The sequence below is a fragment of the Protobothrops mucrosquamatus genome, unplaced genomic scaffold (assembly GCF_001527695.2).
Source record: "Protobothrops mucrosquamatus isolate PMUCROS unplaced genomic scaffold, P.Mucros_1.0 scaffold419, whole genome shotgun sequence".
Lineage (NCBI taxonomy): Eukaryota > Metazoa > Chordata > Lepidosauria > Squamata > Viperidae > Protobothrops > Protobothrops mucrosquamatus.
This window is the reverse complement of record NW_015386748.1, coordinates 194777-221473: the sequence shown is the minus strand read 5'-3', so window position 1 is coordinate 221473 and position 26697 is coordinate 194777. Positions and strand designations below refer to the sequence as shown.

Genomic DNA, 26697 nt, shown 5'->3' with positions numbered 1-26697 from the left:
CTTGCAGGACTGGCCTAGGGTAATTTTTAGGGGGGTTTTAATTCTAATTATATTTTAAAATTCGACAAATATTTAAATATTCTTTTTAATTAATTTTAAATTTGTATTGTTTTGTATGTATTTTAAATAGATTGTCAGCCGCCCTGAGTCCTACGGGAGAAGGGCGGGATATAAATCCAAAAATAAATAAATAAATAAAATAAAAATAATTCCTGGCAGTGTGAGTCAAAAAATGTGGATGGCACAATGTTGGGATAAACTAATAGGAGACTCTACAGGCAGTCCTCGACTTATTACCATAATTGAGCCTGGCAATTACAATCGTAAGTCATGATGGTCATAAAACAGGTAATCATGAGACTGACTTTACAACCTTTTTTGTGGCAATCATTAAGCAAACCCATTGTTTGCTATGGATCTTTTTTGCTGGAAGCCAGAAATAAACATCAGTTTCTAGCAAAAACATGACTGCAAGATGCTACAAGTGGCCATAAAATGAGTTGGTTGGCAAGTGCTAAAAATGCAGTCACAGAGCTGGCTGTCAAAACTTTGGAACTGAATTGTAAGTAGCTTTTCGGGGGTTCATCATAACTTTAAACAATTGCTAAGTGCCCAGTTGTAAGAAAAGGGCTATCTGTACTCATTGGCCATTCCAGTCTAAAGAAAAAGACACCAGTGTGTTCGGACTTGTATTCTTTTTTCATTTTGTGAAAATGACCTTTAAATGTACTGTGCATGCCTCCTCTTCAGTGCTATTTCCAGAGAACTGATGTGACCTATCCTAGAAATAAAAAATTAGTAAAACTACAAATAAATTCAGTGCATTGGTTTTTTTAAAAAAAAAACCTTAATATGTCTGGTCTGTTTATAAGAGAGGGACAATTAAAATGTTGTAAGCAATTAAATAAACATAGTTAAACTGTGTCATAACTCAGATTCAGAATACATTCTAAGAGAACAATACTTTTATTGCTTTCCAAATCACTCTAAGTAAACTTTTCAATTAATCTATTTTCACGTATTTTTTCCTCTAACTCATCCCATCCCTTACTTGATACAAATGACAAGGAACCAGGCAAGGATAAATCAAGATATTTCTATATAGTTTTACGAAACTTTCCCTGCATAAATGTCCATTATATGATTTCTCACCTGCCAAAGCAAATATCATTCCACTCATTATGGAAATCCTTCCTTTTGTTCTTTTATCACTGAAACTAAGCTGAGTGCATCTCAAACCAAGCAATGCCAGCAGAGTTCCGCACATACCCAACACCAGGGATGTAATCATCAGGGCTTGACATATATGAATAAAAGCTGCAGGAGAGGGAAAAAAATGACCAAAGTTTTCGATTTTAGTGCAGAGCAAGTGATGGATGTTGCCTTTGATCCATCCATTAATCAAAACTTGACTGGAAGCAAACATGTGGGAAGGCTGCATATTTCTTAGGAATTAATTTGAAGGAGAACACCATTCAGAATGCCATTATGGCTTTTTAATATTCAAGTATCTCTTGTAGTCAGGACTGTCTATTATGACATTTCAGATTACTTTTTGTGCATTCAATTACTCTTGGTGCTATGTGAAAATGCATAAATAAAATATTGAAAGAGAAAAACAATGTACTTGGTGAACATACCGCCTTTTCCTCAAACAGATCCGTAGCCTGAGTTATTTAGGTAGGAATATAATATCATTTTTCTCTTGATTTAAGAAAAGAAATCACTGAATTTATCATGGGACTTTTTACTATCTCTCTACTTTCATTTTGCAACTGTTTGCACATCTAGTAATCAGCACACTTCAATTGATGAAAGCAGGAAAGTTAGGAGCATTAAAACATCTGGAAGGAAGCAAAGAGTTAAGAGAGAATGTAGACATTCCAAAGCAATCCTATCAAAATTATTCCATACCTCCTCAATATTTGGTGGCCTTTTTACTAGAATGATTTAATTTTTGAAGTTATATTCCTTTCTCCTATTGGTTTTTCAAAATCTACCTGCTTTTTTGTGGCAATTAAAAAATTAACTGGAAGTTCTATCAGGCTATGTCAGGGGTCTTCAGACTTGGCCCTTTTATGACTTGTGGACTTTAACTCCCAGAATTTGTCAGCCAGCATGCCTGGCTGAGGAATTTTGGGAGTTGAGGTCCACAAGCCATAAAAGGGCCAAGTTTGAAGACCCCTGGGCTATGTTAACAACAGGAAGAAGATAAAAACAGAATTGCTGTTATGATTTTAAAAAAGAATGTTGTGGGATATTGTTTTTTGATGGTAATGTTTGTTAAGTAATTTATTAAACTACTGTAGCAATTAATAGCAATTGGAACACAATTATTAATTTGATATGGAACAAAGAAATTAGTTTAAGTCACATGATTTTTCTTTATAGAACAGTCTAATTATTACGTGATTATTTAATATTGTCAATCTCTGCTTTAATGAGCTAGTAATTCCCTATTAATTGAGCTATGAAGGTTTTCTTTTACAAACATCAACTTATTTGGCAGAAACAACAGGTATCAAAGTTAGTATGATTTGAAACGAAAAGCTGTCTTAAACAGGTAGGCATGCTATCTAAGCCAGTATTGTCTGTTCTCAACTAGTATCAGTTGAGTGAAATCCCAAGCCTTTCTCAGTTCCTTTTCATAGAAACAGCAAAAACTGAACCTGGCTGAGACTTTTTGCATGTAAAATGTATATTCTACTAATGATCTGTAATCTCACCCTGCACTCCAGTCCTTTAAACTGCATAATTATCACAAGCATAATTATTTCTGTTGCTCAGGTAAAATGTAAGCCAAGTACCGTAAACAGACATTGAGAAGGGAAATTGATAGTTTAGTTGGCTTCATCTGCTAATCTATGGAACGTCCTCTGTCCCGATCTAGAAATGTTCTCAGGCTGATCCTGAAAAAGCAGAGCCCATTCAAAGGGGTTTGCCCAGTGAACATTAACTCCCCTGTTCTGTAATATCGAACTGAAAATGTTAGATTAGGCAAGGATGGCAATGTTTTCTATGACTATTTCAAGCAAGCATGAGAAAAATTAAATATTAATAAAATGAATGTGTTATTAATTTGTAAATGGGGTAGGAGTAAGCAGAAATAAAGAAAAATAAAGATTGTTAAGCAAGCATTCTGTTGTTTGCTGTCAATCAAAAAGAGTTAAACATTTGTTTCCCCCCAAATATATATATATATTTGTTCACTTTTCATATACACCAAAATAGCCAACCACATGTGTAAGGATTTGTTGTATGAGGTATAAGAATCAAATTCCTTCCAATAAAAAGATGGGAAAAATAAAGGTTATAAAGACTATAAATTTTTAAAGCTTTCTCATTTAAAAGACATTAAGCCCGATAGCAGGGCTTCTAAAGAACCATTTGGGGAGGTGGGAAGTAAACAACATTGAAGAAAAACAAACCAATAGTTGCTATAGAATGATCTTATTAAATGTATGTAAACAGATAATTTGTAAATATGAAATAATCAATTTAGATGCTTTTATTAAACCATTAATGCAGAGCATGGCATCACTAATAGATCAGAAAACTGCCCCGTTTCATGGATGTAAGTCTTTACAAGCAGAATGTTCTTTTATTATACAAATGGCAAATCGCAAATTATTGCAAATCAATACCAACCATCATAAACCTGTTGCTTTTTTCCTTTTATTTCAAGCACTAGAAATTTGTATACTCTATTTCTCTCTCTTAACATACAAATTTAAATTTTTTGACATGGTTGAAAATATTAAAAATGTATGCGTCTATTTCACTGTTAAGGTGAAATAAGAGAAATTAATGTTTCTTATTGCACATGCTGTGAATGTAGAAAATTCCTCATTCAAACATTGTCATGACCACATACTTCAGGAAATATCCATCTCAAATACTAGGATGTTGGTATTAGTCAATGCTTCTCAAGGCTTTTAGTGGAAGCTCATATTTGACTTCAGCTTCCATCGCTTTGTAGCAAGTTCACTTTCATAAGAGTCTTTGCACTGTTCACGAAGAATTGTGGAAGCGTGAAGTGAGGTAAGCAGCTCACCTGTCCCTCCTTTTTGGGATCAGGATAGTACAACATAACACATCACTCCTTCTCCAAGCAAGCAAAGAAAGTAGAAGGCAAGCTTCTGGCCTGGATTACAGTTACATTGTTACTGTCTCTTCGAGCAGTGACTGATGACACTACAAGTTATATTAAATTTAATATGTCATCAATCAGAGCCAAGTCACCACTTAATAAGTCTTACTTCCTGCTGAAAATGTACTATTACTGTCTTGCTACCACTAGATCAGTCTGTCTAAAAGAGAAAGAAGAACCGATTAGAACAGATTCAAGCCCTGCTTATAAGACCATTGTCTTAGCGGCAGCACTTCCTATTTGCTATAGTCTCCATAGGTCTTGAAGGCCTTTGGCAATGTATCTTCAAGGCAGCGATGTCTCCTTTCTGGGATGAACAACACTTAGCTGCAGATTTATTGAGTTTTCAAAAAATGCCAGCAGGTTCTACATACAAGGTAGCTTGGTGGGCTGCATGTTGTGGTGGGCCTAAAGGTTGGGGTTTTTTTTTTGTTAATACTGAAAAATGTCCAGAATGTATTTGAGAAAATTATTGACCTTTCAAGCTGTAGTTGATACAGTACAAGTAGGGCAAGGAAATATGTTTCTATGAGTTAATGATAAACCTCCGGTCTACTGGTTGCCAGTATGTTCTGGGTTCAATTCAACACACTGGTTATCTACAAAGCTCTTAATGGCACAGGATCAGATTATTTCATATTTATTGGATGTTTCAGAACTGAAAGTATAAAATAATGGCCAAACACTTCCTGTTCTGGCCAAATATTCATAGGATTTGGGGAACAATCATATGATTTGAAAATTATTTTTTTATTACAGAAAGACAACTTCATTTCATATTTATAGCAATGGAGTTTAAATGATATTTTTTCTATATTTATTATGATACCTTTTGGGATTTTTTTACAATTAATTTTTTCGTTCCTCTCCCTTTTTTTCATTTTTTTCTTATTTTTCTAGAGTGAAACAAATATATTTTAATAACGTCAGTGGTTCCCTTGAATGATTACAATTTTAATGTTTACGGTATATAAATGTAAACTGTTTGAAATTTAAGTTCTAAAGTCTTTTACAGCATATTAAGGATGGAATAATTAATGCCCTTTCTAGTATCTCATATTAAAGAATTCAATAAACATGCAAAAGAGGTACCTATGTGACAGATATCAGAAAATAGGGAGACTGGTGAAGACCTATGTTCAAACATCAAAGAAAAGCCATAGAGAGTGTATATAATTCTACACTTTATCGACTGGCAGTGCTGACATGACTCAAATGCAGGCAAACTATATTATTTCTATATGTTGTTTCCAACACTGTCAATGTTTTCAGTAACAGATAAGTTTAACTCAGTATTAAATTAGAGAATTCTATGAATTCTATGAAAAATTATTTTTTATAGATTTGCATATACTTTCATGTATTTTGATAACATATAATATTAAGTAAACATATTGCAATTTCATACTGTTAAAAACACGATAGCAACCCATTATTTTATATATGAAAAATGCAACTTACTGTCTAAACTTAAGAAGAAGTACAATTTATTGCACTGAATGGAACCCAATGAAGTAGTATTGCAATTCATCCATAGACCTTCATACTTCCAATTTGTAGTATTGACTATACTTGATATTCTCCAGTTGCTGGATACAGTAGTAGCAAGTAAAAATATAAAACTCAGAAAAACAAGAAGCAGTGCTGGTATTTGAAAAGCTGCCAAAGCCATTCTTCAATTTAAAAAAAATGAAGTGGTTTCCTTCTCAAATTGTTCAAACAGAAGCAGATTTCTATCAGTTGATATTCTGTTAAGAGCAAGCAATGTAATAGTTATTTAATATTTATATTAAGATGCAAAAATAAATGTTATTCACAAAAGTTATTCTCACAGATAAAATGATTCAATTAGCATTCAAGTTTCAGTTCTATTATAAAATAAATTAACTAAATTACATTTAAATTAAACTGCTTGAAATACATAAACTTAATATATAATTAAATGTCAAATATCATTTTAAAATATGCTTACTTTGATAAATCTGTTTTTATCTCCTATGCAGCACTTCTAGTCCTGAGCCATATGAGCAAATTTTGAGAGTCAATTTGCCAAAGTTAGGTAAATATTTAGTGATATTTAAGACCTTAGGTCGCTTATTCCAAAAATCAAGGCTTTCCAGCCAGTTCATTGACTTCATTGATCAAACGAAGGCTGCAATATCTGCAGGCAAAAACTGCTGACCTCCATCGTATTTCTGAATAAACATTATGTGGAGTTGCATAATAAAGCTTCAGATATTTAATGATCTCCAAAAAGGAAATTTGTTTCTTTCTATGATTTTTCTAACTCTTTTCCATGGGAAGAAATTTTGTGATATTCTAAAAACTTATGGGCTAATTTAATCCAAATGGTTACATAGCATAGGGAATTGCCTGTTCTCAGATCTTTACAATGCATCTAGACAATTTCAATTTGATGGGACATGTTATATATACAGTAAATTATCATGCTACATAATTTTCTCCCAACTCTTGAAAAACTGGATGGGACAAGTGGTATAAATATGATGAAATGGAGAGAACCTGACAATCAATCAATCAGAATAGAGCTGGAAGGAACCTTGGAGGTCTTCTAGTCCAACCTCCTGCTCAAGCAGGAAACCCTATACCACTTCCAACAAGTGACTATCCAGTCTCTTCTTAAAAACCTTCAGTGATGAAGCACCTACAACTTCTGACAGCAAGTTGTTCTACTGGTTAATTTTCCTAACTGTTATGAAGTTTCTCCTTAGTTCCAGTTTCCATCGTTTCTTGTCTTGTCTTCTGGTGCTTTGGTAAATAAGTTGACCCCTTCCTCTTTGTGGCAACCTCTTAAATACCAGAATACTGCTATCATGTCATTCCCTAGTCATTCTTTTCTCTAGACTAGCCAAACCCAAATCCTGCAACCATTCTTCATATGTTTTAGACTCCAGGCCTTTTGGATTCTAGTGACTTTTCCCTGCTAATTCATTCCTTGTCCCAAATCTTCAATAAACCTGGTCATACAGGATAGGGCTACCAGATATGGACTGAAAAACTCTGGACAGCTGCAGGTGGATTTACAACCATTTGTTTAGCAACCATTCAAAGTTACAATAACACTGAAAAAGTGACTTACAACTAGTCCTTACACTTACAATCAGTGTAGCATCACACAATCAAAATTTGGATGCTTAGCAACCAGCATGTATTTATGACCGTTGCAGTGTACCAGGGTCACATGATCATCATTTGCAACCTTCCCAGCCAGCTCACAAGCAAAATCAATGGGGAAGCCAGATTTGCTTAACGACCAAGTGATTCGCTTAACAACTGTAGCAAAAAAGGTGGTAAGGTTTTGCAAGACTCACTTAACAACTCTCTTGCCTAGCAAAAAAATTCTGGTCCCAGTTGTGGTTGTAAGGCAAGGACTACCTGTACTAAATGGCAGCAAAGAGCTAGAGTTTTCTGAATTTCTTTGCAGCCATATGTAGTAGCTACAGTATTCAGATTTTTGCAGCTTAGATATGGTAGCTCAAATGCAGGGCCCTGGTAGGAACTGTAGCAGAAGAGCTTGAGAGAAGCAAAAAGGGAACATGTGAATAGCTGGACTGAGAGAGAGTAACTGGGCAGCTAGGTTTCATGCCTAAGACAGGACTAGAATTCACAATCTCCCTGGTTTCTAGGCCAGCACCTTAATCACTAGACTAAACTGGCTCTCCCCCACCCCATTAACTGCTCTTGACTGCAGTTTTCTTCTCCCTCTCATCTCCCTCCATCCTTGAAAAAGAAGGGGAGATAAAGTAGGCAAACTATATCTGGACTGCACAAATGTCTCAGGCCCAAGACTGCTGCAGTGAGAAGTGGCTATGTGACCCTCCTGTTTCCTTTTTCCTTCCTACTCACCCCCAATTTTTACAACTTGGAGAGGGGGCTTGGTGCCTTAAGTCAGGGGTCCCCAACCCCCGGTCCATGGACTGATACTTGGCCGCAGCATGCCAGCAACCAGTCCGCACAAATAAACAAAGCCCCATCTGTGGTATCCAGGCAGCACACAAAACCATGCACTATCCGGTCCATGGAAAAACCTTTCTCCACAGAACCGGTCCCTGGTGCCCAAAAGGTTGGGTACCTCTGCCTTAAGTCTCTCACCACTAGGGGAATCCTCAGAGATGCTTGCCTTGTGAGTCGGAGGTCTACATACACTCTTAGGTGACACTTCATTCCGCAATAGAAAAAACCTTAAAACATTTAAGAATTTTGTCTCATATTTCCTTGTTAATTAATTTTAAGCTGAAAGATTAATTACGATTACTTCCTAAGTGAAGGGTACATCAAGGTTTGGTTTCTAAGGACTATATATGAGGACATTATCCAAAATGGTCAGGTCCACAACAACAACAAAAAATGTTTGGGTGCCAAATGTCACAGAACGGTGACATTTAGTCACCAGAATGTACAAAAATTTATACTTTTATACACAATTTGATCATTTTGCTCTAATCTCTGGGATCAACTATAAAGTTAACTTAATGGCAAACCTCTGTATACAAACTAATGGCAGAGCAAGCTATTGTATATAACAGGGAGCAAGCTCCACATTTACTTGCATAGATGTTGCTATATAGTTGGGTATGAAACATCTGCAAGCAAGTAACCAAGCTCAGATATGAATAGAATAGAGCTGGAAGGGATTGTGCCCTCTGGTGCTTTGGTGAATAATCTGAACCCCTCTTCTTTGTGGCAGCCCCTCAAATATTGGAATACTGCTATCATGTCTCTCCTATTTCTTCTTTTCTTTAGACTAGCCAAACCTAAGTCCTGCAGCCGTTCTTCATATGTTTTAGTCTCCAGGCCTTTGATCATCTTAGTTGCACTTCTCTGAATTTTTTTCCAAACTCTCAACATTTGTTTTGTGATACGGTGACCAAAATTGGCTGTAGTATTCCAGGTGTGATCTTACTAGGGTTTTATAATACCTCGCATGATCTTGATTCTATGCCTCTGTTTATACAACCCAGGATTGTATTGGTTGCACATTGCTGGCTCATGGTTAAGTGATGGTCCACTAGGACTCCAAGGTCCCTCTCACAGTTACTGTTTTTAAGCCAGGTCTTGCCCAATCTGTACTTGTACCTTTGATTTTTCCTGCCTAAATGTAAAACTTTGCTTTTCTCCACATTGAAACTCCTTTTGTTGGATAGGGCCCATTGTTCAAATTTGTCAAGCTCTTTTTGGATCCTGAGTTTATCTTCTGGGGTGTTGGCTACTCCTGCCAGTTTGGTGTCATCTGCGAATTTAATGAGTTCCCCTTCAATTCTCTCATCTAAGTCATTGATGAAGATATTGAAAGCACTGGGCCTAAGACTGAACCTTGTGGTACGCCACTGCTTACTTCTCCTCATGTGAATGTAGTGCCATTGAGGACTACTCTTTGAGTAGGGTTTGCCAGCCAGCTACAGATCCATCTGGTGGTGATGTTGTCTATTCCAGCTTTTTCTAGCTCACCAAGTAGGTTGTGGTTTATTTTGTCAAATGCCTTACTGAAGTCTACTACATCCACAGTATTTCGCTGGTCTATTAGTTTAGTAACTTTGTCGAAGAATGAAATAAGATTGGTTTGGCCTGATCAGTTTTTAACAAACCTGTGCTAGCTACTAGTTATAACTTTGTTTGCTTCTAGTTGTTTGCAGATCTGTTTTTTGATTATCTTTTCAACGATCTTCCCAGGTATTGATATTAAACTGATTGGTCTGTAGATAGCATCAAAGATTCCAGTTAGCTTAATTTCTGGAATCTTAAGACTGAGGTTTATTTTTTGGGGAAAAAACAATTTCAAAACACTTTATTTTCATCTGTGCACCTACCAAAATTGTTCAGTTTGCATACCATATGCCTGTGAAAAGATGCTGAAATCCTAAGTTCAGAAGCCCTGCTTCAAACATCTTCACAAGATTATCTGTTTAAGAACCTATATGGGCAAAATGAAATAGTAGATACTGAATAGTGTATTTCCTCTTGGAATACACAATTCCAGAAACCCAGTTTAACATAGATGTTTTATGGCTGCTTCCAGGACACTGTTGGCCACGGTAATCACTCTTCAGAGCACATGCTACTGGCAATTACTTATTTGTAGCAGCTGCTCCTATTTCTGCTTCTTATTGCTCTTGCCAACATTAATGAACGCACTTTCAGTCTTCTTTCCGTATATTATAGTATTGTTAGAAGGTAAGTCTTCATCCTGGTTCATCCAAGCCGGGAATAAATAAGCAAACATGGCGACTGCTTTGGGAAGAAGGTTACAGTTTATTGCAGAAGACAGATAAGCAGCAGAGGAGAAGAAAAAGAGAGTGAGCACATGGGCAGATGGTCTTTTTATACCCTCTAGCCCTGCCTGGAAGTTTCCTGTTCCTGTNTCATATCCTGCTTCCCAGGTGATGGGGCTAATGACTCTTAAGAGCTTCTTTTGTCTTGAGATCCCTGGCTCCAAACTTTCTGATGGTTCCACATCTGCATATGTATAAGACTAACTACTGCCCTGGGCAAAGAGATGAGGCCAGGTTTGGTTTCTGCTTTTCAAAAAATGCTTTTAAAAATACTTTTGGTGAACAATATCTTTTCCTGCCTTTTTAATATTTCCTTCTCTGGGTTAACTTCCCACAGTATCTATATGGCAGAAACGAACATTTAATTTTAATTAACACCCTCTCCCTAAACATCTTTTTAAAAGGGCAAAGTCACCGTTTGCAGTTCAGCTTTGAGATATGCGGAAATAAACTTAATAAAATGGAAGAATGACCTCAATTGTTTTAAAATGGCGCTTAAAGACTAGAAAAGAACGCCGCGGGGACGGGAAGCAACAAGTCCTTTGGCCTTTGAAGAGACACCGGAAACCAATCACTTCAGTGCGGAGGCGGGACTAATACTATCCCTTCCCACTCATACGCTAGAGAAAAACTATAAGAGCCTTGTTTCCTTTCTCCAACATGACGCCCTCAGATGAGTAAGGGCGGCAGCTTCAAGATGGTAGATGATTGTGGCTGCTGACCCGGAACTATTACTTTGGGAAGGTGAAGAAAATGGGGTTGAAGTGCTATACCCGTGTCTGGGTGAAGCGAGAGTTATGGGGTGGTGGACCGTGGGCCCGCAGGTAAGACGATATAACCTATCTCCGTGCAAAATAGAGTTAATCGTGGACGGAAAAGGTATTACTAAGCGTTCGTGCAGTCCTCTGCATGACAAGTTAGCTATCCATATTTCCGCTTAGCTTGAATCCCGCGTTAAGCGCGTACCATGCGAGCCCAAGTATTTGATTAATTTACAAACCATAATCAATGATGAATAAGATGGTCGTGTGGACGTAGCCATTGAACGGCATTGAGAGAGCGTAGGCGAATAGAGGGAGGAGTTGCAATACTGCTGCAAACTTCAGCATCATCCTATACTGGGCAGTATAGAAAAGAAAAGCCACAAAAATTCGGATGGCTACTCTTGGAAATTGAAATAGTGGAAAAAGTGGGGTTAATTTGTTATAAAGACTATACGAGGGGAAAACACAGTAAAGTCCTTTTCTGTTCCTGGCTAAGAGCAGTATGGCTCGCATAAAAATCATTTGGGGTGGGGATGTTTTAGTTTTTGAAGCGGTGACAGTAATAGGCAGCCTAACGGAACCTTTTCACTTTTGTAATAGTTTCTTTTCCTTAAGGGTATAGTGTCTTTGTTTTTTCTCCAGTTGTGGATAACTGCTAATATTTAAAACAAGCATAAGTCAATCTATAGTTTACACCATTATATTATGATTCATAATATTTAAATATGTAACGTTTGAAGAAGCTGATGTGTGAAACTCTTTTGAAGTAATTATTGGATTAAAGCCTTTGCTACACATATGAAGATTTATTTTGATTTAATTTTTTATCCCGCCTTTATTACTTTGTAGGTAAATTAAGGCAGTGAACATTATTCCTTCCTTCCTTCTATTTTCCCCAAAAGTTATTTGGACCATTTCTATCAACATTTAGGATTGGCTGTAATACTGAAATGACATTGACCACACTTGCCATTAACCTCTAGTGGGCTCAGAATGGGGTAGCATATCCATCCTGCTGTCCTTGATCTTTCAGTGATACTATCAGTTGTGGTATCCTTCTGGGCTGATTAAGGAGGTTAGGAGTAGAAGGTAGGATGTTATGATGTGGTTCCTTTTTTCTGGAGCTGGTTCCAGACAATGTTGGTACTATGGGATGGGGTTGAACTTGAAGCCAATGCTTTGTTAGATGTTTTAGGACTGTATTCTCTCCCAGCTCCTATTTTTCTCCTTTTAAAACTTCTAGGTCCAGATGAGCAGTGTAAAAATGCACGTGGGAGAAAAGTCTGATGAGGCATATGAAAAAGAGAAATACTAATCAGTTTTTTCTTTCCAAAAATTTCTGGATTTTTTTCATAAATAGCAGTTTTTAGCTGCATAAGGCAGGACTTAAAACACTTCTAAATTTGATTGTTCCACTGTTTATTGTTGATAGAATAGTAGATAATGATTGTGATGGATATTTAGCATTTAAAATAATATAAAGAGATGTTCAGAGATCAAAAAGCATGACAAGCTCAAATCTATTGCAATAGAAAAATGAATATGGATAAAGAGGAACATACACAAACCAGTTTTTCCAACTGCAAAAAGCTACATAAATTCTGATCTAGTGAATGAACTTCAGATAGCGGTTTATGAGAAGGAATTGTCAGTTATTCCACTTGAGTTACGCTTGTAGTCTCTTATGTAATACAATACCCAGTGTCTCTTATACTTATGTAGAAATTGCTTATCCTTATGTAGAACTGCTGCATTTCATTAACATGGAAAGTAATCATGCACTCATACTTATGAACATTTTATTAAATATTGTTTTAATGAATCATTTAATTAAACATTTGGCTTCCTATATGAACATCTGTTCACACGTAATATTGTCAAATGAGTATTTAAGTANCACAAATGAATCATCCTTGAGCCTTCTTGCACCAAAATATTCTAAATGTTGAATAACAGATGGGTTGTAACAAGCATCTGGCTTTTTATAAGTTTCATTTTTAATTCTTTGTGCACGAGGTTTCACTGAAAATAATTCTGCATGTATTGATTTTTATTACTGGACCCCTGAGGTAGAATATAAGCAAAAATAATGTATAATTATTTACATAATAAGACAAATAAGGTAGTATTAGGCTTTTTTATTCTAATAATTTCCTTGTACAATCATTGCCTGCCCATCTAAAATGTACATTCTTATTTTGCATTATAGTTACAGTAGAAATAGAAGTTTGATTTTACATCTGATTATCAGGAACTAGTATTTCTTTGCAATCTGGAAACATTTCAAAATATTTTATGATTAAAGTCTTTTATTATTTTATTATTATTTATATTTATCATATTTATTGACCTTCTTTCCACAGGATAACTTAATTTTATGATTAAAACGTATTCTTTCAATACAGGTCTATTCTGTTTACACAGCCAAAAAATGGATTCAGAAGACCAGCACTGAAAACTGGCACTAAGCTACACAAAAGCAGTTTGACTCCTCCAGTTAAGGACCTGGATTTTCATGAATCTTCCCGTTCACTAAAGAAGCTAGTAAAACCTTTCTTCTTTACAATTGGGGTAATAATTTGTTGATAATTTCATGTAGTTGGCAGCTGTTCCAGTGAATGTATATTTGTGAACCATTTAAAAATATCTGTAATCCTGTAGTGCTGTGAGTTACAATGTCACCTAAACTTAATCAAGTTCTATTAATAGGTAAAGAGCTTAAGGTTAAACAGAAACCTTAAAATGGTACTGTGTCATGTCTTTTTTTTCAATACCATGAACCAACTACCATTGTCCTTGTTGGAAGAAATTTATGAAGCTTTAGATTTAGTAACTCATCTCCTTTAGCAGCAGTGACTTCACCAAATCTTTCCTGAATCATTCATAAATTATGCACAAACCCATTGATATTTTTCTGCTTTTGTAAATGAACTACTTGGTCATATGTAGCAACATTTCAGTTGGGCTAAATTTACGGTTTTGATCGATTTTGAAATAAAAAAACTCTTCTAAAAGCATTCTGTTGATGTTTAGGATTGTTGTCATATGGCATAATACATTTCATTGGCAACATTGAATCTTGTTTTTTTACATTATGTCTGATACACATTTTTCCCAACATGACCAATAAATATTAGCTCAATATATTCAATAAAAATATGAAACATACAACATTTGAGGTGTTATGTTTGTAACCAGAGCTTCTTTATTAATGAAACTTTCACGATTCTAAATACATTGTAAGTTACAGTAAAACAGAATTACAGATGGTTATGAAGGGTTCACAAATTTTTTGTCACTACAGAATATAGTTTGTATTAACAAAACTATGTAGCAAATAATATGCTGCAGAATTTCTACAGAAGATAATGCTTGTTTAGAGTAGACAGTCTACTGCAGTAATATGGACAATGTAGGTGCATTTTCATATATTTAAATGTGAAAGTCACAGGCTTGTACTTTCAATCTAAAGACCCTAGAGGCAATTATTTGAATTCAGAGTTCATGTATTCTCTTAATCCTTGATTGTAGATGTTACAATGCAATTAGATGCAATTAGATAAAGTCTTTTGTAGCTTAATTGGAATATTTCCATTGTAGTATTAGTATATCTACTATTGTCTCCATCTTAGTGAATTATGTTTTGTCTGAAATTTTGATTAAACATATTCCCAACGTTCTTTAGTTTTCAGGCTGTGCTTTTGGAACAGCTGCTATTTGGCAATATGAACATCTCAGAACCAAGTTCCAAAACTATTTTGAAAATGCTCAAGCAGATTGGCTGGATAGAATACAACCACAGAAAGGACTCCACTTCAGAAAACAGGTAGAAACATTTTACTCTATATTTTAATTGTTTTTTCCTGTTCATTAAGGCAGGCATGTTTTGTATTACGCAGTTATGATTCAACATATTTCATCAAGATAATTAATTATCCAGCCAAAATAGTTATGGATTATCATAGGTAGTCTAATACACCTGAAGGGTGTTGGATTTGGAAAAGCTATAATAGAATATTGCTATTAATATTATTAAGAATATAGTCATTATTGTAGATGCTCTCTTAATTTTTCCTCTTGTACAATAATATTCAGAAAATGTTAAGTGGCTTAACATATTTCAAGGGTCAACGTGAGGAAAATATAAAGTATTTAATATTAAGATTGTGGGACATTAGCATGCTTGCATTGAATGATGGAAAAATGTATTTTAAAAAGCGAGAACTAGTTCAGCCATCAGAATATCGGATATGATTGCAATATATTGGTAAAGTAATATGGTTGTTTTATTTTATACTAGTTCTAGGTTCTCCATTACAATTTCTGTTGTAGTTATAAATCACAAAAATAAATATGAGGTGGATTGAGAAAAAAGCCTGCAGGAAGAAAGTAGGTGAAAGTGACTGTTATGTCTGGTGACCCAAAGATTTCCTCTATTATTTTTTCATATCCGATTTGGCTGTCCTCCTGTTGCATATCTTCTGTTGCTTTGTTTCATATATAATAATAATAATAAAGTTGGAAGGGACCTTCTAGTCCAACCCGCTGCTCGGGCAGGAAACCCTGCCTATACCATTTCAGACAAATGGCTGTCCAATCTCTTCTTGAAAGCCTCCAGTGTTCATGTTTCATGCTCAGCCAGTCATATTCACAAAAAACGGTTACTTTGCAAACCATGATTCATTTTGATATATCTCTACATATGTGCAAATGCACATACACACCATTTTAAATTTGTTACATGAATTATTACATAACAAAAATATGTAGGTCATTACATTTATTTCATCATGTTTTAGTTCTTTTGGCTCATCCAGGATTTCTCCTTCAGTTAGGGGACTTTCCTAATTGAGGTAGTCTAGTGTAATGTGAAACTAAGGAAGAAAGTTCCATTCACAAAATTCAGCGGAGAAAAGTATTTCCAAAAGATTCTTCATGGAGATGAAGGTTCCATCCTTTAATAAGATAGCATTATAAAAATTCAGTGCTGAATTTTGGGGCCCATTTCCCTTTGTGTGGGCCGATCAATATTCCAGAAGTAGTACATATTTTATTTTTCTCATTTCTGAATTGCCCATCTCCCTCAAATAGATATCCTAAAAGAGATCTTTAGAAGTATATAGCTAAGGTTGTTGTTTTTTATTTATTAAGAGAATGGTGTGTTGGTAAATTAGGAAGCAAGTTGTCAGTGTTGATTCTTGATTCTCTTATCCCATTACAATAATATAATTGATGAACTCATAATGTATCAGAATGTGAGAGGTTGAAGTTTACTTTGGGTGGTTAGTTCAAGTACTTGTTATTTCTTTTTAAGATGGCCATATTAATCAGGAAGAATTGGAGTAGATTTGTTTGTTATTTTATACACCTATGGAAAAAGATACATTGTAATAATTTTTGAAATATGACTGATTTTTAAAAATGAAATTATCCTTTATTTGGGTATGTACTATAATAAGAGTTCATTTTGTTTAAAAGCTTAATTTCTTAAATATTTATTTGAAAAACTTGCATAATGAGATTAATTAAATTTAAACTGTTTTGAAATATTGTCTGTATATATTATAGCCTAATGCAGTGTTTCTCAACCTTGACAATTTTAAGGCATGTGGACTTCAACTCCCAGAATTCCACAGCCAGCAATGCTGGCTGTGGAATTCTGGGAGTTGAAGTCCACATGCCTTAAAATTGTCAAGGTTGAGAAACACTGGCCTAATGCTTTTCATAATATCAGCTTCTTTATAATCATTACTTGCTGTAATCCAGTTGATCAGGAGGTTATTAGATTGTTTTATTGAAGTATCAGAATAATAACGTTGCCTGTTCTCTTTCAGATTAATCTTTGGTGGAACAGTCTTAGCAACGGGCAACGGGCTGTGTCAGGTTTGTGTTAGCTTACAAGTATTAGACATTCTCAGGAAGAGAAATGAGGCAAACAGGTACAGTATGTTACTGGATGGCTTTCATACCATGCTTACAAATTAATACACATAAGACAGTCATGTCCAGTATATATTTTTATTCTCCATGTAATTTACTCTGTTCTAATGATACGGTAGTTAACTATTAGATTAGCAGTTTTTAATGGGATATAACATTTTGTTAAATTTATTCCATCTATAGAATTGATAACATTGGCCTATTCCTCTTTCTTACTGTAGGAACTTTATGATTCGGGCTATTTCACACAAGATGTCATTTTTATTATAATTACTTGACTTACATAGAAAGTAGTGTGTATTAGCATGTTGCTAGAAATTCATTTGATTGATTAACTGTGTGTGTCAATATATATCATATTTATCCATAGGAAGACATGTCTTCCTCCCAGATAGTTGCCTATGACTTGCATCATTCTCTTCCTTTACATGAACAGAAAATAGTTCAGAAAGATGAGAGATCAAATGGCTGCAAAAATCTGGGTACCTCTGAAGAGTTCCCAAAAGAGTAGTCATTATTTTACATGGGTTGCTTGCTTAATAAATGTAACCCTCTTTGTAAGGCCTAGTCAGTATTTCTTTCATCCAGTATTATTTTCTTCTCAGTGCAGTTTTCTTTCATCTTGTCTTACTTTCATTCTGTTTCTACTGGAGAAAGAGTTGTGTTTAAGGATGTTTTTTTTTATCTATAAGAGATTTTATATATATCCTATTTTTCAGTCAATGTTTTAATTACTTGCTATTAATTCAGTACACTTTTTATTTTTCTGCCCCCTTTTCCAGTGTGATTTCTGCACACATATATATGTACCATATCTGTATACAAGAGTACCAAATGCACAGATTTATTGGACAGGTGGGAAAAAATCTACAGGATTGTTTTCAGTAGATTTGGCAATCCTAAAATAACAAATTGGAGAAGATGGGTATTGCACATGATTTTTTTATTATTTGTATTTCATTTCTGTCTATTCTTTGGATATTGTCAAAGAATTTTCCTTTTGGATAAATATGGTATGAGTGAAATAAGCAACCTTGTATATTTTAGGAAGGGGAATAGAACTCACTATATAACCAGTGAGTTGTTTCAGAGATATTTCTTTACCTAAACAGAAACAGAAAGCAGTGGGAGCGGGAGCAACCATCGACTTTCCTTGTAGGAAGCAGGGAATGTTGGGAATGGCGATCACATGACTATGGCTGACTGCGGTGGTGCAACAGCACTGAAGCAGCCACACATTTGCCAAATTTTAATCCCATGGGAATCATGGTCCTGGATTTTAGACAAATGAGGGAGCCCATTTGAAATAGTTGATTCAAAACGTGCTGTCCTGTGATGCACCCATTTCTAGATATGCTAAGCCAAAATAAGAGTTTCATTGCAGTCTTTTCATTAACCCACTGTTCCATCAATTAGTAGAAATAAAAGTAGGAATGTATGGGAATTCCTTAGTATTTTCTGTATGGTCTATTTACTCAAGTAGTTTTGTAAAATAATTACCATATGGATATATGAATAAGGATTAAAATTACTTATCTATTGAGAGAAGGAGAATGACAGCCTGATTTAGAGTGATTTCATATTTAAAATGACTTTTCACATTATGTAATTACTGCATAATATGAAATAATTATGTTCTGGCTTGTATTTGTAATAACTTACTTTTGGCCTTATAAACACTAAAAATGAAGCATTTTCCTTTTTAATCACTAAATTTTTCTTTTATTAAATTCCCAGGTATTATAGCTGCAAATGTAGTTGTATTCTGCTTATGGCGAATACCTACTTTGAGCCGGATAATGGTCACATATTTCACATCTAACCCAGCTTCTCGTGAGTATTATATAATGCATGAAAAATTGTATAGAATTTTGCTGCCTTGGATTTTTAATTGGAATCATACTCAGTTTGAGTCACAGAAATAATCTGATTTCCTTTTGTGTAAACTGCTTACAATATGAGATAATTTATCTTCAGTCTTATCATAAGTATCTTACATAATAGGTTTTTTCTTGCCCCTATTACCATTCTAATGTAGACAATATAAGATAAATGAAGATTTTTTTGAAATAATTTACTTTTGAATTAATTAAAGGTAATTATTTAAATTAAATTTAAGGTTAGTAAGATAAATTGCATGTGTTTGGTGTACTCTAACAAAATGTGAACACAAGCTTGATAGCAGTCCCAGCTGATGAGTTAAAAAAGCTCTTCACCTTTAAATGTTTTAGAATAGTTCCAATAAATTGTTATTTCCAACTTTCCTGCTGAGGTTAATATTTGTTGATTTGCTTCCTTTATTCGTTTTAAAACACCCACCTAAGTATAAATATTTTTTAACTGTGCTGTAGAAGTAAATCTTGTTTTGCAGTCATTTGTCATCATAAATTCTTCATTCCATTTTTTTTTGCTTTTATTTGTGGGTTTATGTTTCATTTTGTATTTTTGAATGAATATTCAAAGAAAAACTGTTCTAAAAAGATCCAAGCCCAATTCACTTTCCTATAATAAAAGGTTTTATGGCAGAAATCCCAAATGTCTAGGATGCAGGTAGTTTGGATTTATAGCAGAGATACAATCAGGCACCTTCTTTCCTACCTCTCAGTCATAATTTCAAATACATTTTTATCTTTTTCAAGTAAAATAGGGGTGTCCAACTTCTTTCAACGGGAAGTTACATTTTGTCTTTGAGTGCCATGTCATGAGTCACACACTTAAAAGTAATGACTGGAGCCAGGATATAACTTATATAATTTAATTGAAAAACACTATATTTTAAAGACAAGTGAAAAACTATTGATCAGAATATTTGTGTCTCACATCATTCTGGAGTAGCATGGCTGATGATGATCAGAATTATGGAATCCAAGAAAATAAGAAAATGTATGGGGACATCCGCTAATCATAACTTTCTATCTTAACATTTATTGAACGTCTCTTAGGGCAGCACCAAGATTTCTGACAGCTATATTAGATATTGGGGATTCAAGTTGAGAGCTTTTGATAAAGTACTAAATTGTCAAAAAAATTATGCAGCCGTTTGAAATCTCAAGATTACCTGTCTGCTTAGCTATTTCAAAAAATTCTGAGAATACATATACATCTGAAAAACATTAGGTTGCAGAAAGCCATCACATTTGTAAGAATCTTTATCCTTAACCGGACTCAATTCAGCTAGTAAATGATGGCACTTTTGCACAGAGCCCTTCATAAGGAAGCACAATACGAGATCAACTAAAAGTGCTTTATATAGCTGCAAATTGAGGAGGCAGATGTAAACAACCTGACTCTACCCTCTCAATCCCATTTTGCTGTTCTCTATCTACTTTTGGTATTCAGTTGATGTTTTATTTGATAATTTTTCATAAAATAAGTTCCTAGGGACAATTTTTGCTGCAGCTGCAAATCTCCATTGTGAGGATGAAAGTAGTAACAACCTATTAAGAATCTTCTAGGAAATGGAGGGGAATGTCGCCAAAACCTTAATACTGATATGTCATCTTGGAAACAGAGAAAAAGTATCATAGGATCTGTTCCAATACAAACTGATTGCATTGATAAAATTCACTAGGCTAATGAGCAAGGGCTCCAGGGATAACTCTTCTGAGATTCTGAGGCCCAAGGAAACTCACTCATAATTGGAGATGAGGAATCATGCTCCTATATTTCATTTTTTAGAGTTGGCACTGTTTGAAGTTAAATAGCATATAGTTGTTATTACCTTGTGGGCAGATCAGTTAATTGTAATTAATATGTTGCTCATTAAAATTCCACAAACCTTATAATTGGTCTTTTACAGCTTCTGGGGATAAATATTAATGACCTGCATTCTGACAATATTAATATACCAAATTCAGAGTGCTGAGAAAATTCTTCTATCAATGTATTGTAAGAGGTATATTGTAACCAAATGTGTGTGCTATCTTTTAATAGGGGAACTGTTCTCTTGATGCTGGAGTCTAATTCTGATCACTAGCATCTGTGCTACTAATTTTTTTAAAAAATGTGTATAGCTGAATGTTGAAAACTGACTCGTAGCAAGTCTGTTCTCTTTTGCCCAGTTTCTAAACAGTTCAACTTATAAATATCCAGAAATAAAATGCTTAAACTATCTAAACATTTTTTCCTTTCTTAATGTAGGAGTTTTGTGTTTTCCCATGTTGCTATCCACCTTTAGTCATTTCTCATTTCTACATATGGTAGCCAACATGTATGTTTTATGGAGCTTCTCTACCAGCATAGTTTCTTTTCTGGGACGTGAGCAATTCATGGCAGTATACCTTTCTGCAGGTAATAAACCTCAAATCCCACTCTGCCTTTCATATTGTTTTTTTAATTGTTCATGTATTTTTGAACTTGCCTTTGAGTTGAGTTTGGGCACCAGAGCAGTGTTTAAAGTAATACATTTAAGTTTCAGACATTGTTGCATGATTTACCCATCATTTTTTTGAAGAAGTAATAATTGACTTTGTTTACATAATATGCTAAGCCAAACATAATAGCCTACAAATTGCAGTGGTTGGCTTCAGAGAATACACTAAGCTTAAATTATCACAGTATGTGAACCTAGTAATTATTTACTTACCCATAGAAAGAAAATAAAAACTCATTTTTGGTTATCATGTTGATGTATTCTCATTTTTTTTCCATTATTTATTTTCTATTATTCTGTTCTGTTTACACTCCTTTCATTTTCTTCCCTTTTTTATCATTATAAGCCGCCTAGAGTAGCCCCACGAAAAGATAGGCATCAAATAAACTTAACAGATAACAAATGTCTTTTGTTAAACAAGTGAAATAGGCAGTAAAGCAAAAATATTTTTATGACTGTGGTCTTCAGTGAATTTATGTTTCTATTTTTTAAAAATCTTTTTAGGGGTTTTTTCCACATTTGTCAGTTATGTCTGCAAAATGGCCACTGGGAAGTTTGGACCATCACTTGGAGCTGTAAGTGCTATTAAATATCTATAAAATAGATGAATGTTAGATACATGTTGGAGCCTACTGTATTTTGCTTTAACAGAAGTTAAGACATTTAAAGAGCTACAGTGAAATTTAGCATAATATTCTAATAATGTTGAAATTTTCAATAATCTGCACTCTAGCAAAAAGTAGGATTATTTTTAGGTTAAACATTTTGTCTCTATATCAGTTATTTAGATGAGCTACTTGATAAAAATGTACCTATTTCAGTTTTTTTTGACAGTTCAATCTTGCAATAATCTTGGTACATGAACCATGCTACTTTGCTTATTTAAAAGTTGATTACTTTGAATTTATTTGCAATTGTAACTAATTTTGCTTACCATTACAGCTATCTGTTTGGTCCTCTCTATTAATTATCTGATTGGGGCAGGGGGTAAATATCTTCAAATTAGTCCTGACTCCTGGGTGCTCCCTCGATGAGTATCTATGTCCTTTTCTTGGAAAAACTTCAAAAGTCATTTGCCATTCTTTTCTTCCTAGAGCTTGACCACACTGGCTTCATGCCTAAGCCAGAAGTGGAACTCACAGTCTTCCAGTTTCAAGTCCATGCCTTTCACACATCAAACTATTCTCTGTTTGAATTTAGTCCCTCTGAATTAGCTGAACTGGTTCCAATAAAAGAGCTAATACTTAATGATAGCTTTCTAGAGATATCTAAAGGAAACCCTGATCTATAGACATAAAATGATATTCATAAGAAATATCCCACGGAAAATTATTTTAAAGTAGCTGTTAGTATGTGAGGTATCTACTGTATAGCTAAAATCCTTAAGCATCTTTTCCCTCTCTTTGGCTTTTGAAAAAGGTGAAAATTTTTTTTTATGCAATTGCACTTTGGTATAAAAAATAGCCCCAAATTTTAAGACTGAGCATGTTAATTTATCTCCTGTTTTCATGTAATTTTAGTCAGGGGCTATAATGGCTGTCCTTGGAGCAGTATGTACAAAGATACCAGAAGCCAAGCTAGCTATAATATTTCTTCCAATGTTCACATTTACTGCTGGAAATGTAAGTAGTTTTGAATAATGAATTGGAAACTTTTTTTTACCTATTGTAATGTATACCTGAGCAATGTTTTGTGCTTTGTTGTATTTCAAAATTGGATACAATTTGAAAGTTTCATTTAAATCTAGGTGACAGACAATACAGAGCAGTGTGGCTTTTGTTTACCCTGTGAATTTCTTAAGATGAAACTTTTGGATTATTTGTGTATTAAATAAGTCAAATTCCAAAGGGATGTTATAAAAAGTGTCAAGATACATATAGATTTGAGAACCAGAAACCTACTTTATATAGGTTGTAGCTATACCAGTGGTTGTAGATGTTCCACTAGTCTACAAGAAGCACTTTTTTCTTTTTTGCTCTGTACTCCACTTCCCTTTCTGCTTTAGTCTTGGAATTACTGGTTTCAATTGGCCTAAAGTAGCCCAGGTATCTAGGTAATCTAATCTTCAGGAAGAGCTGCTGAAATGATCTGATTTCCTTTTTATTCATGCTATACATAATGACATTTCTACTTTGCATATTAGGAACAAAGGCTGAGCTGTAGAAAAAATGTATATTGAAATCAGTATTTAGTATCTGTACATTTGATCATTATACTGTTGACTGCATAGCAAATGTTATTGAGTATGGGATAAATGTTTCTGATATGTTTACAACTAATAGCGTTGCTATTTATTGTACTTTACCAATAAATTGTTTACTCATTTCTAGGCTTTAAAAGCTATTATTGCATTGGACAGTGTAGGACTTATTTTGGGTTGGAGGTTTTTTGACCATGCATCACATCTTGGAGGAGTTCTGTTTGGCATGTAAGTATTCATATTATGTTGTGATCAATGTGACACATCACAGGCATTTTTCTTGTGTTCAAAAAGATCCTGTAAATTGTCCTTTTCTGGGGTCTGACATTGCTTTTAAGAATTATTTTTAGTCATGTAATTACCTTTGTCTATAAACAGTTCTTATCTCTCTAATGTATTTTGTGAAAATTTTCTTTTGTTTGTTTCTTTCAAGATGGTATGTAATGTATGGAAATAAACTAATATGGAATAATAGAGAACCAGTGGTAAAAGCATGGCATACAGTGAAGACATGGAGACCAAATAAATGAAGCGGACTCTTGGCGGCTGCATTTCAGAATATATTTGCACTGAAATGAGCACAAGTATTGGAGACAAGATAGTGTATTGATTAAATCATAACTACATACTAATTACTCAGACTGTAAGTTCTAGCCCCACAATGAAAATAAATACCTTGGTAAATAAAATGGTATATCTGAAACCAAAATGTGTGCCTTATTGCTGTATTGAGTAAGGCTGTATCTTTTTTTGAGGTATCTTAGAACTGAATTAAAATTGGATTAATTGCCTGGTTAATTCATCTTTAAATGAAAATAGGACAATAGTTCCTAAAGCAGCAATCCCAATACCACTTTTAAAGGTAAATTTTCATTCTTCAGCTATCTGTATTTAATATGAATAGACACATACAGACTGTCTTCTCAGACATTATGATTTTGTATCTCCCTTGTAGCTGCTGCTCAGTGAGCAGGTAGCAGCTGTGGTCAGGAGGGCCTTTGCACAGATTCATCCTTTGTAGTCTTTCCCTGACAGACTTTAAATAATCATTCATGCCATGATCACGTCATAACTAGATTGTTATTATTTGCTTTACATGCCCTTGAAAACTATCCAGAAGCTATAACTGTTTCAGAATGCAGCGGTGCAAGCAGTAGTGGGCACTTCTCGTTATGCCCTTGGGTTGCAGCCAAGCAAGTTGCATGGGTTGCCACTTGGTTTCTGAGGTGCAATTCAAGGTGCTTGTTATTACTTCTAAAGCCCTTCATGGCACAGGGTCTTTTATCTGTGTGGCATCTATCTCCATATCTGCCTGCGTGGCATATTCAAGGTTGACGCACTCCAGGTTCCCTCAATTAAACATTGTCATCTTATGGAACCAAAGAAGTGTGCTTTCTTTGTCACTGCTCTTGCCCTCTGGAATAGTGCACTTGCACCTTCACAATATGTATGGCATCCACTTTTCTGGGAACTGTGTCTGTTCTGGATGATTTTGTAAGAAAATGCTTGCTTAAAAGAAAGACCAAAGCATTTTGAGATAGCAGCCAGAAAGTAATATTTTATTGGAATACACTTGCAGTGTTTTCATTGGGCTCCCTGCCAGCAGATAACAGGATAAAGTTTGAACTGTGCCTTAAATGCACATTTTGTCAATTATATTTGAACCAAAGATAAAGGGTCTATTACAATTATATTGTGACCCTTCTGAAATGCTTTGATAAGCAGTTGATCTCATTGTTATATTTCATGCTTGCAATATCAACCCTAATGCTATCAACATAAACAGCAATGTTTACATTGTGAAGTTATACAATTACATTCCTCCTCCCTAGAAGGACAGCTTTCTGGTTTATGTTAACTGACTCTTGTCCAGGGTACTAGATAATACATGCCTATAAATAGGTGCTAACTAAATACATGCCTATAAATAGGTGCATATATTTCAATATGATATGTCACAGACATCCAATTATACTACTACATTCCCCCTTTCCTTTCCCCCCCTCTTGAGGTGGACAGCAAGAGGGTGGGTATTGGTATAATATACAGGCCATCCAGGGGATGACTATAAGGAAATGTATGTCCTTTATGACAATAGTTGTTACAAGTAACACAATAATTACCATAGCAGGAGGTCTACAAGCAATATAGATAACAGAGAACCTGTGTTAAGACAACAGACCCAAAGGTGAAATATCTTTTAACCCATTTCCATATAGTGGAAAAGTTAGGAATTGACAATAATACATGTTCCACACTTGATTCTTGCATTGATTCTAAATTCTGAACTTGCTTATGAATTATTGCTATATCACTTTCCATTTGTTGTGTTCATTAATCCAAACAGTAGAAGGAATTCACTAACTTACATGATCCTTGTGAAGTAAGTTAATCCAAAGCCATTCTATTATCCATACTACAAGTGGAGAATTTCTACTTTTTTTGTATAGTATGCAAAGCATTGGTTAATGCATGAAAGGCCTATTCTACTTTAATGATACATTCAAAATATCTTTTTGTAATTCATAGACCTCCAAATTTGGTAGTAAAATTTTTAATGCATTACTGTATTGTATTAACAGAGTTGTCTTCCTATCAAAGGGTTCTCAATACATCTAGGAAATCTCAAATGTTGGGGATCACTAATTTATATGGATATACATTTACTAGTATGTTGTCCTTAGAGCTTTCCTCAAAAATTCCCAGTTAACATTTTATTAGCATGTTCTCCATATAATAATAATAATAATAATAATAATAATAATAATAATAATAATAATAATAGTAGTAGTAGTAGTAGTAAAGTTGGAAGGGACCTTGAAGGTCATCTAGTCCAACCCCCTGCTCAGGCAGGAAACCCTATACCATTTTGGACAAATGGCTGTCCAGTCTCTTCTTAAAAACTTCCAGTGTTGGAGCATTCACCGCTTCTGGAGGCAGGTTGTTCCACTGGTTAATTGTTCTCACTGTCAGGAAGTTTC

At 34.6% G+C, this 26697-nt stretch overlaps 2 protein-coding genes across 3 annotated transcripts in view; one reads left to right on the top strand and one right to left on the bottom strand.

Moving 5' to 3' along the window:
• LOC107287741 (claudin-15-like) overlaps positions 1–5822 on the bottom strand; it is a 12648-nt gene extending 6826 nt beyond the window's left edge. The window contains exons 1-2 of the mRNA XM_015816276.1: positions 5612–5822; positions 1153–1317 (exon numbers count right to left, since the gene is read on the bottom strand). Of these exons, the coding sequence (XP_015671762.1) occupies positions 1153–1317; positions 5612–5822 (376 nt within the window). The remainder of the gene's footprint in view (positions 1–1152; positions 1318–5611) is intronic.
• A 5295-nt stretch (positions 5823–11117) lies between these two features.
• On the top strand, positions 11118–24425 carry PARL (presenilin associated rhomboid like). 2 transcript variants are annotated; one of them, XM_015816256.1, is made up of 10 exons: positions 11118–11264; positions 13629–13775; positions 14890–15030; positions 17039–17087; positions 18882–18977; positions 21285–21434; positions 22021–22091; positions 23037–23138; positions 23847–23944; positions 24150–24425. In XM_015816256.1, exons 1-10 carry the CDS (start codon positions 11145–11147, stop codon positions 24244–24246), a joined length of 1071 nt encoding a protein of 356 aa, XP_015671742.1. In that variant the 5' UTR covers positions 11118–11144; the 3' UTR covers positions 24247–24425. The 2 variants fall into 2 exon arrangements, with proteins under 2 accessions (XP_015671742.1, XP_015671743.1); XM_015816257.1 differs by having other exon boundaries at positions 11165–11264; positions 13610–13775.
• Positions 24426–26697: the final 2272 nt, after the last annotated feature.

Excerpts from the sequence above, each read along its gene's own strand:
- PARL (XM_015816256.1), top strand. The coding sequence starts at position 11,145 with ATGATTGTGGCTGCTGACCCGGAACTATTACTTTGGGAAGGTGAAGAA. Across the intron at positions 15,031-17,038 it reads GACTCCACTTCAGAAAACAG|ATTAATCTTTGGTGGAACAG; the intron begins GTAGAAACATTT and ends GTTCTCTTTCAG. Across the intron at positions 22,092-23,036 it reads TTGGACCATCACTTGGAGCT|TCAGGGGCTATAATGGCTGT; the intron begins GTAAGTGCTATT and ends ATGTAATTTTAG.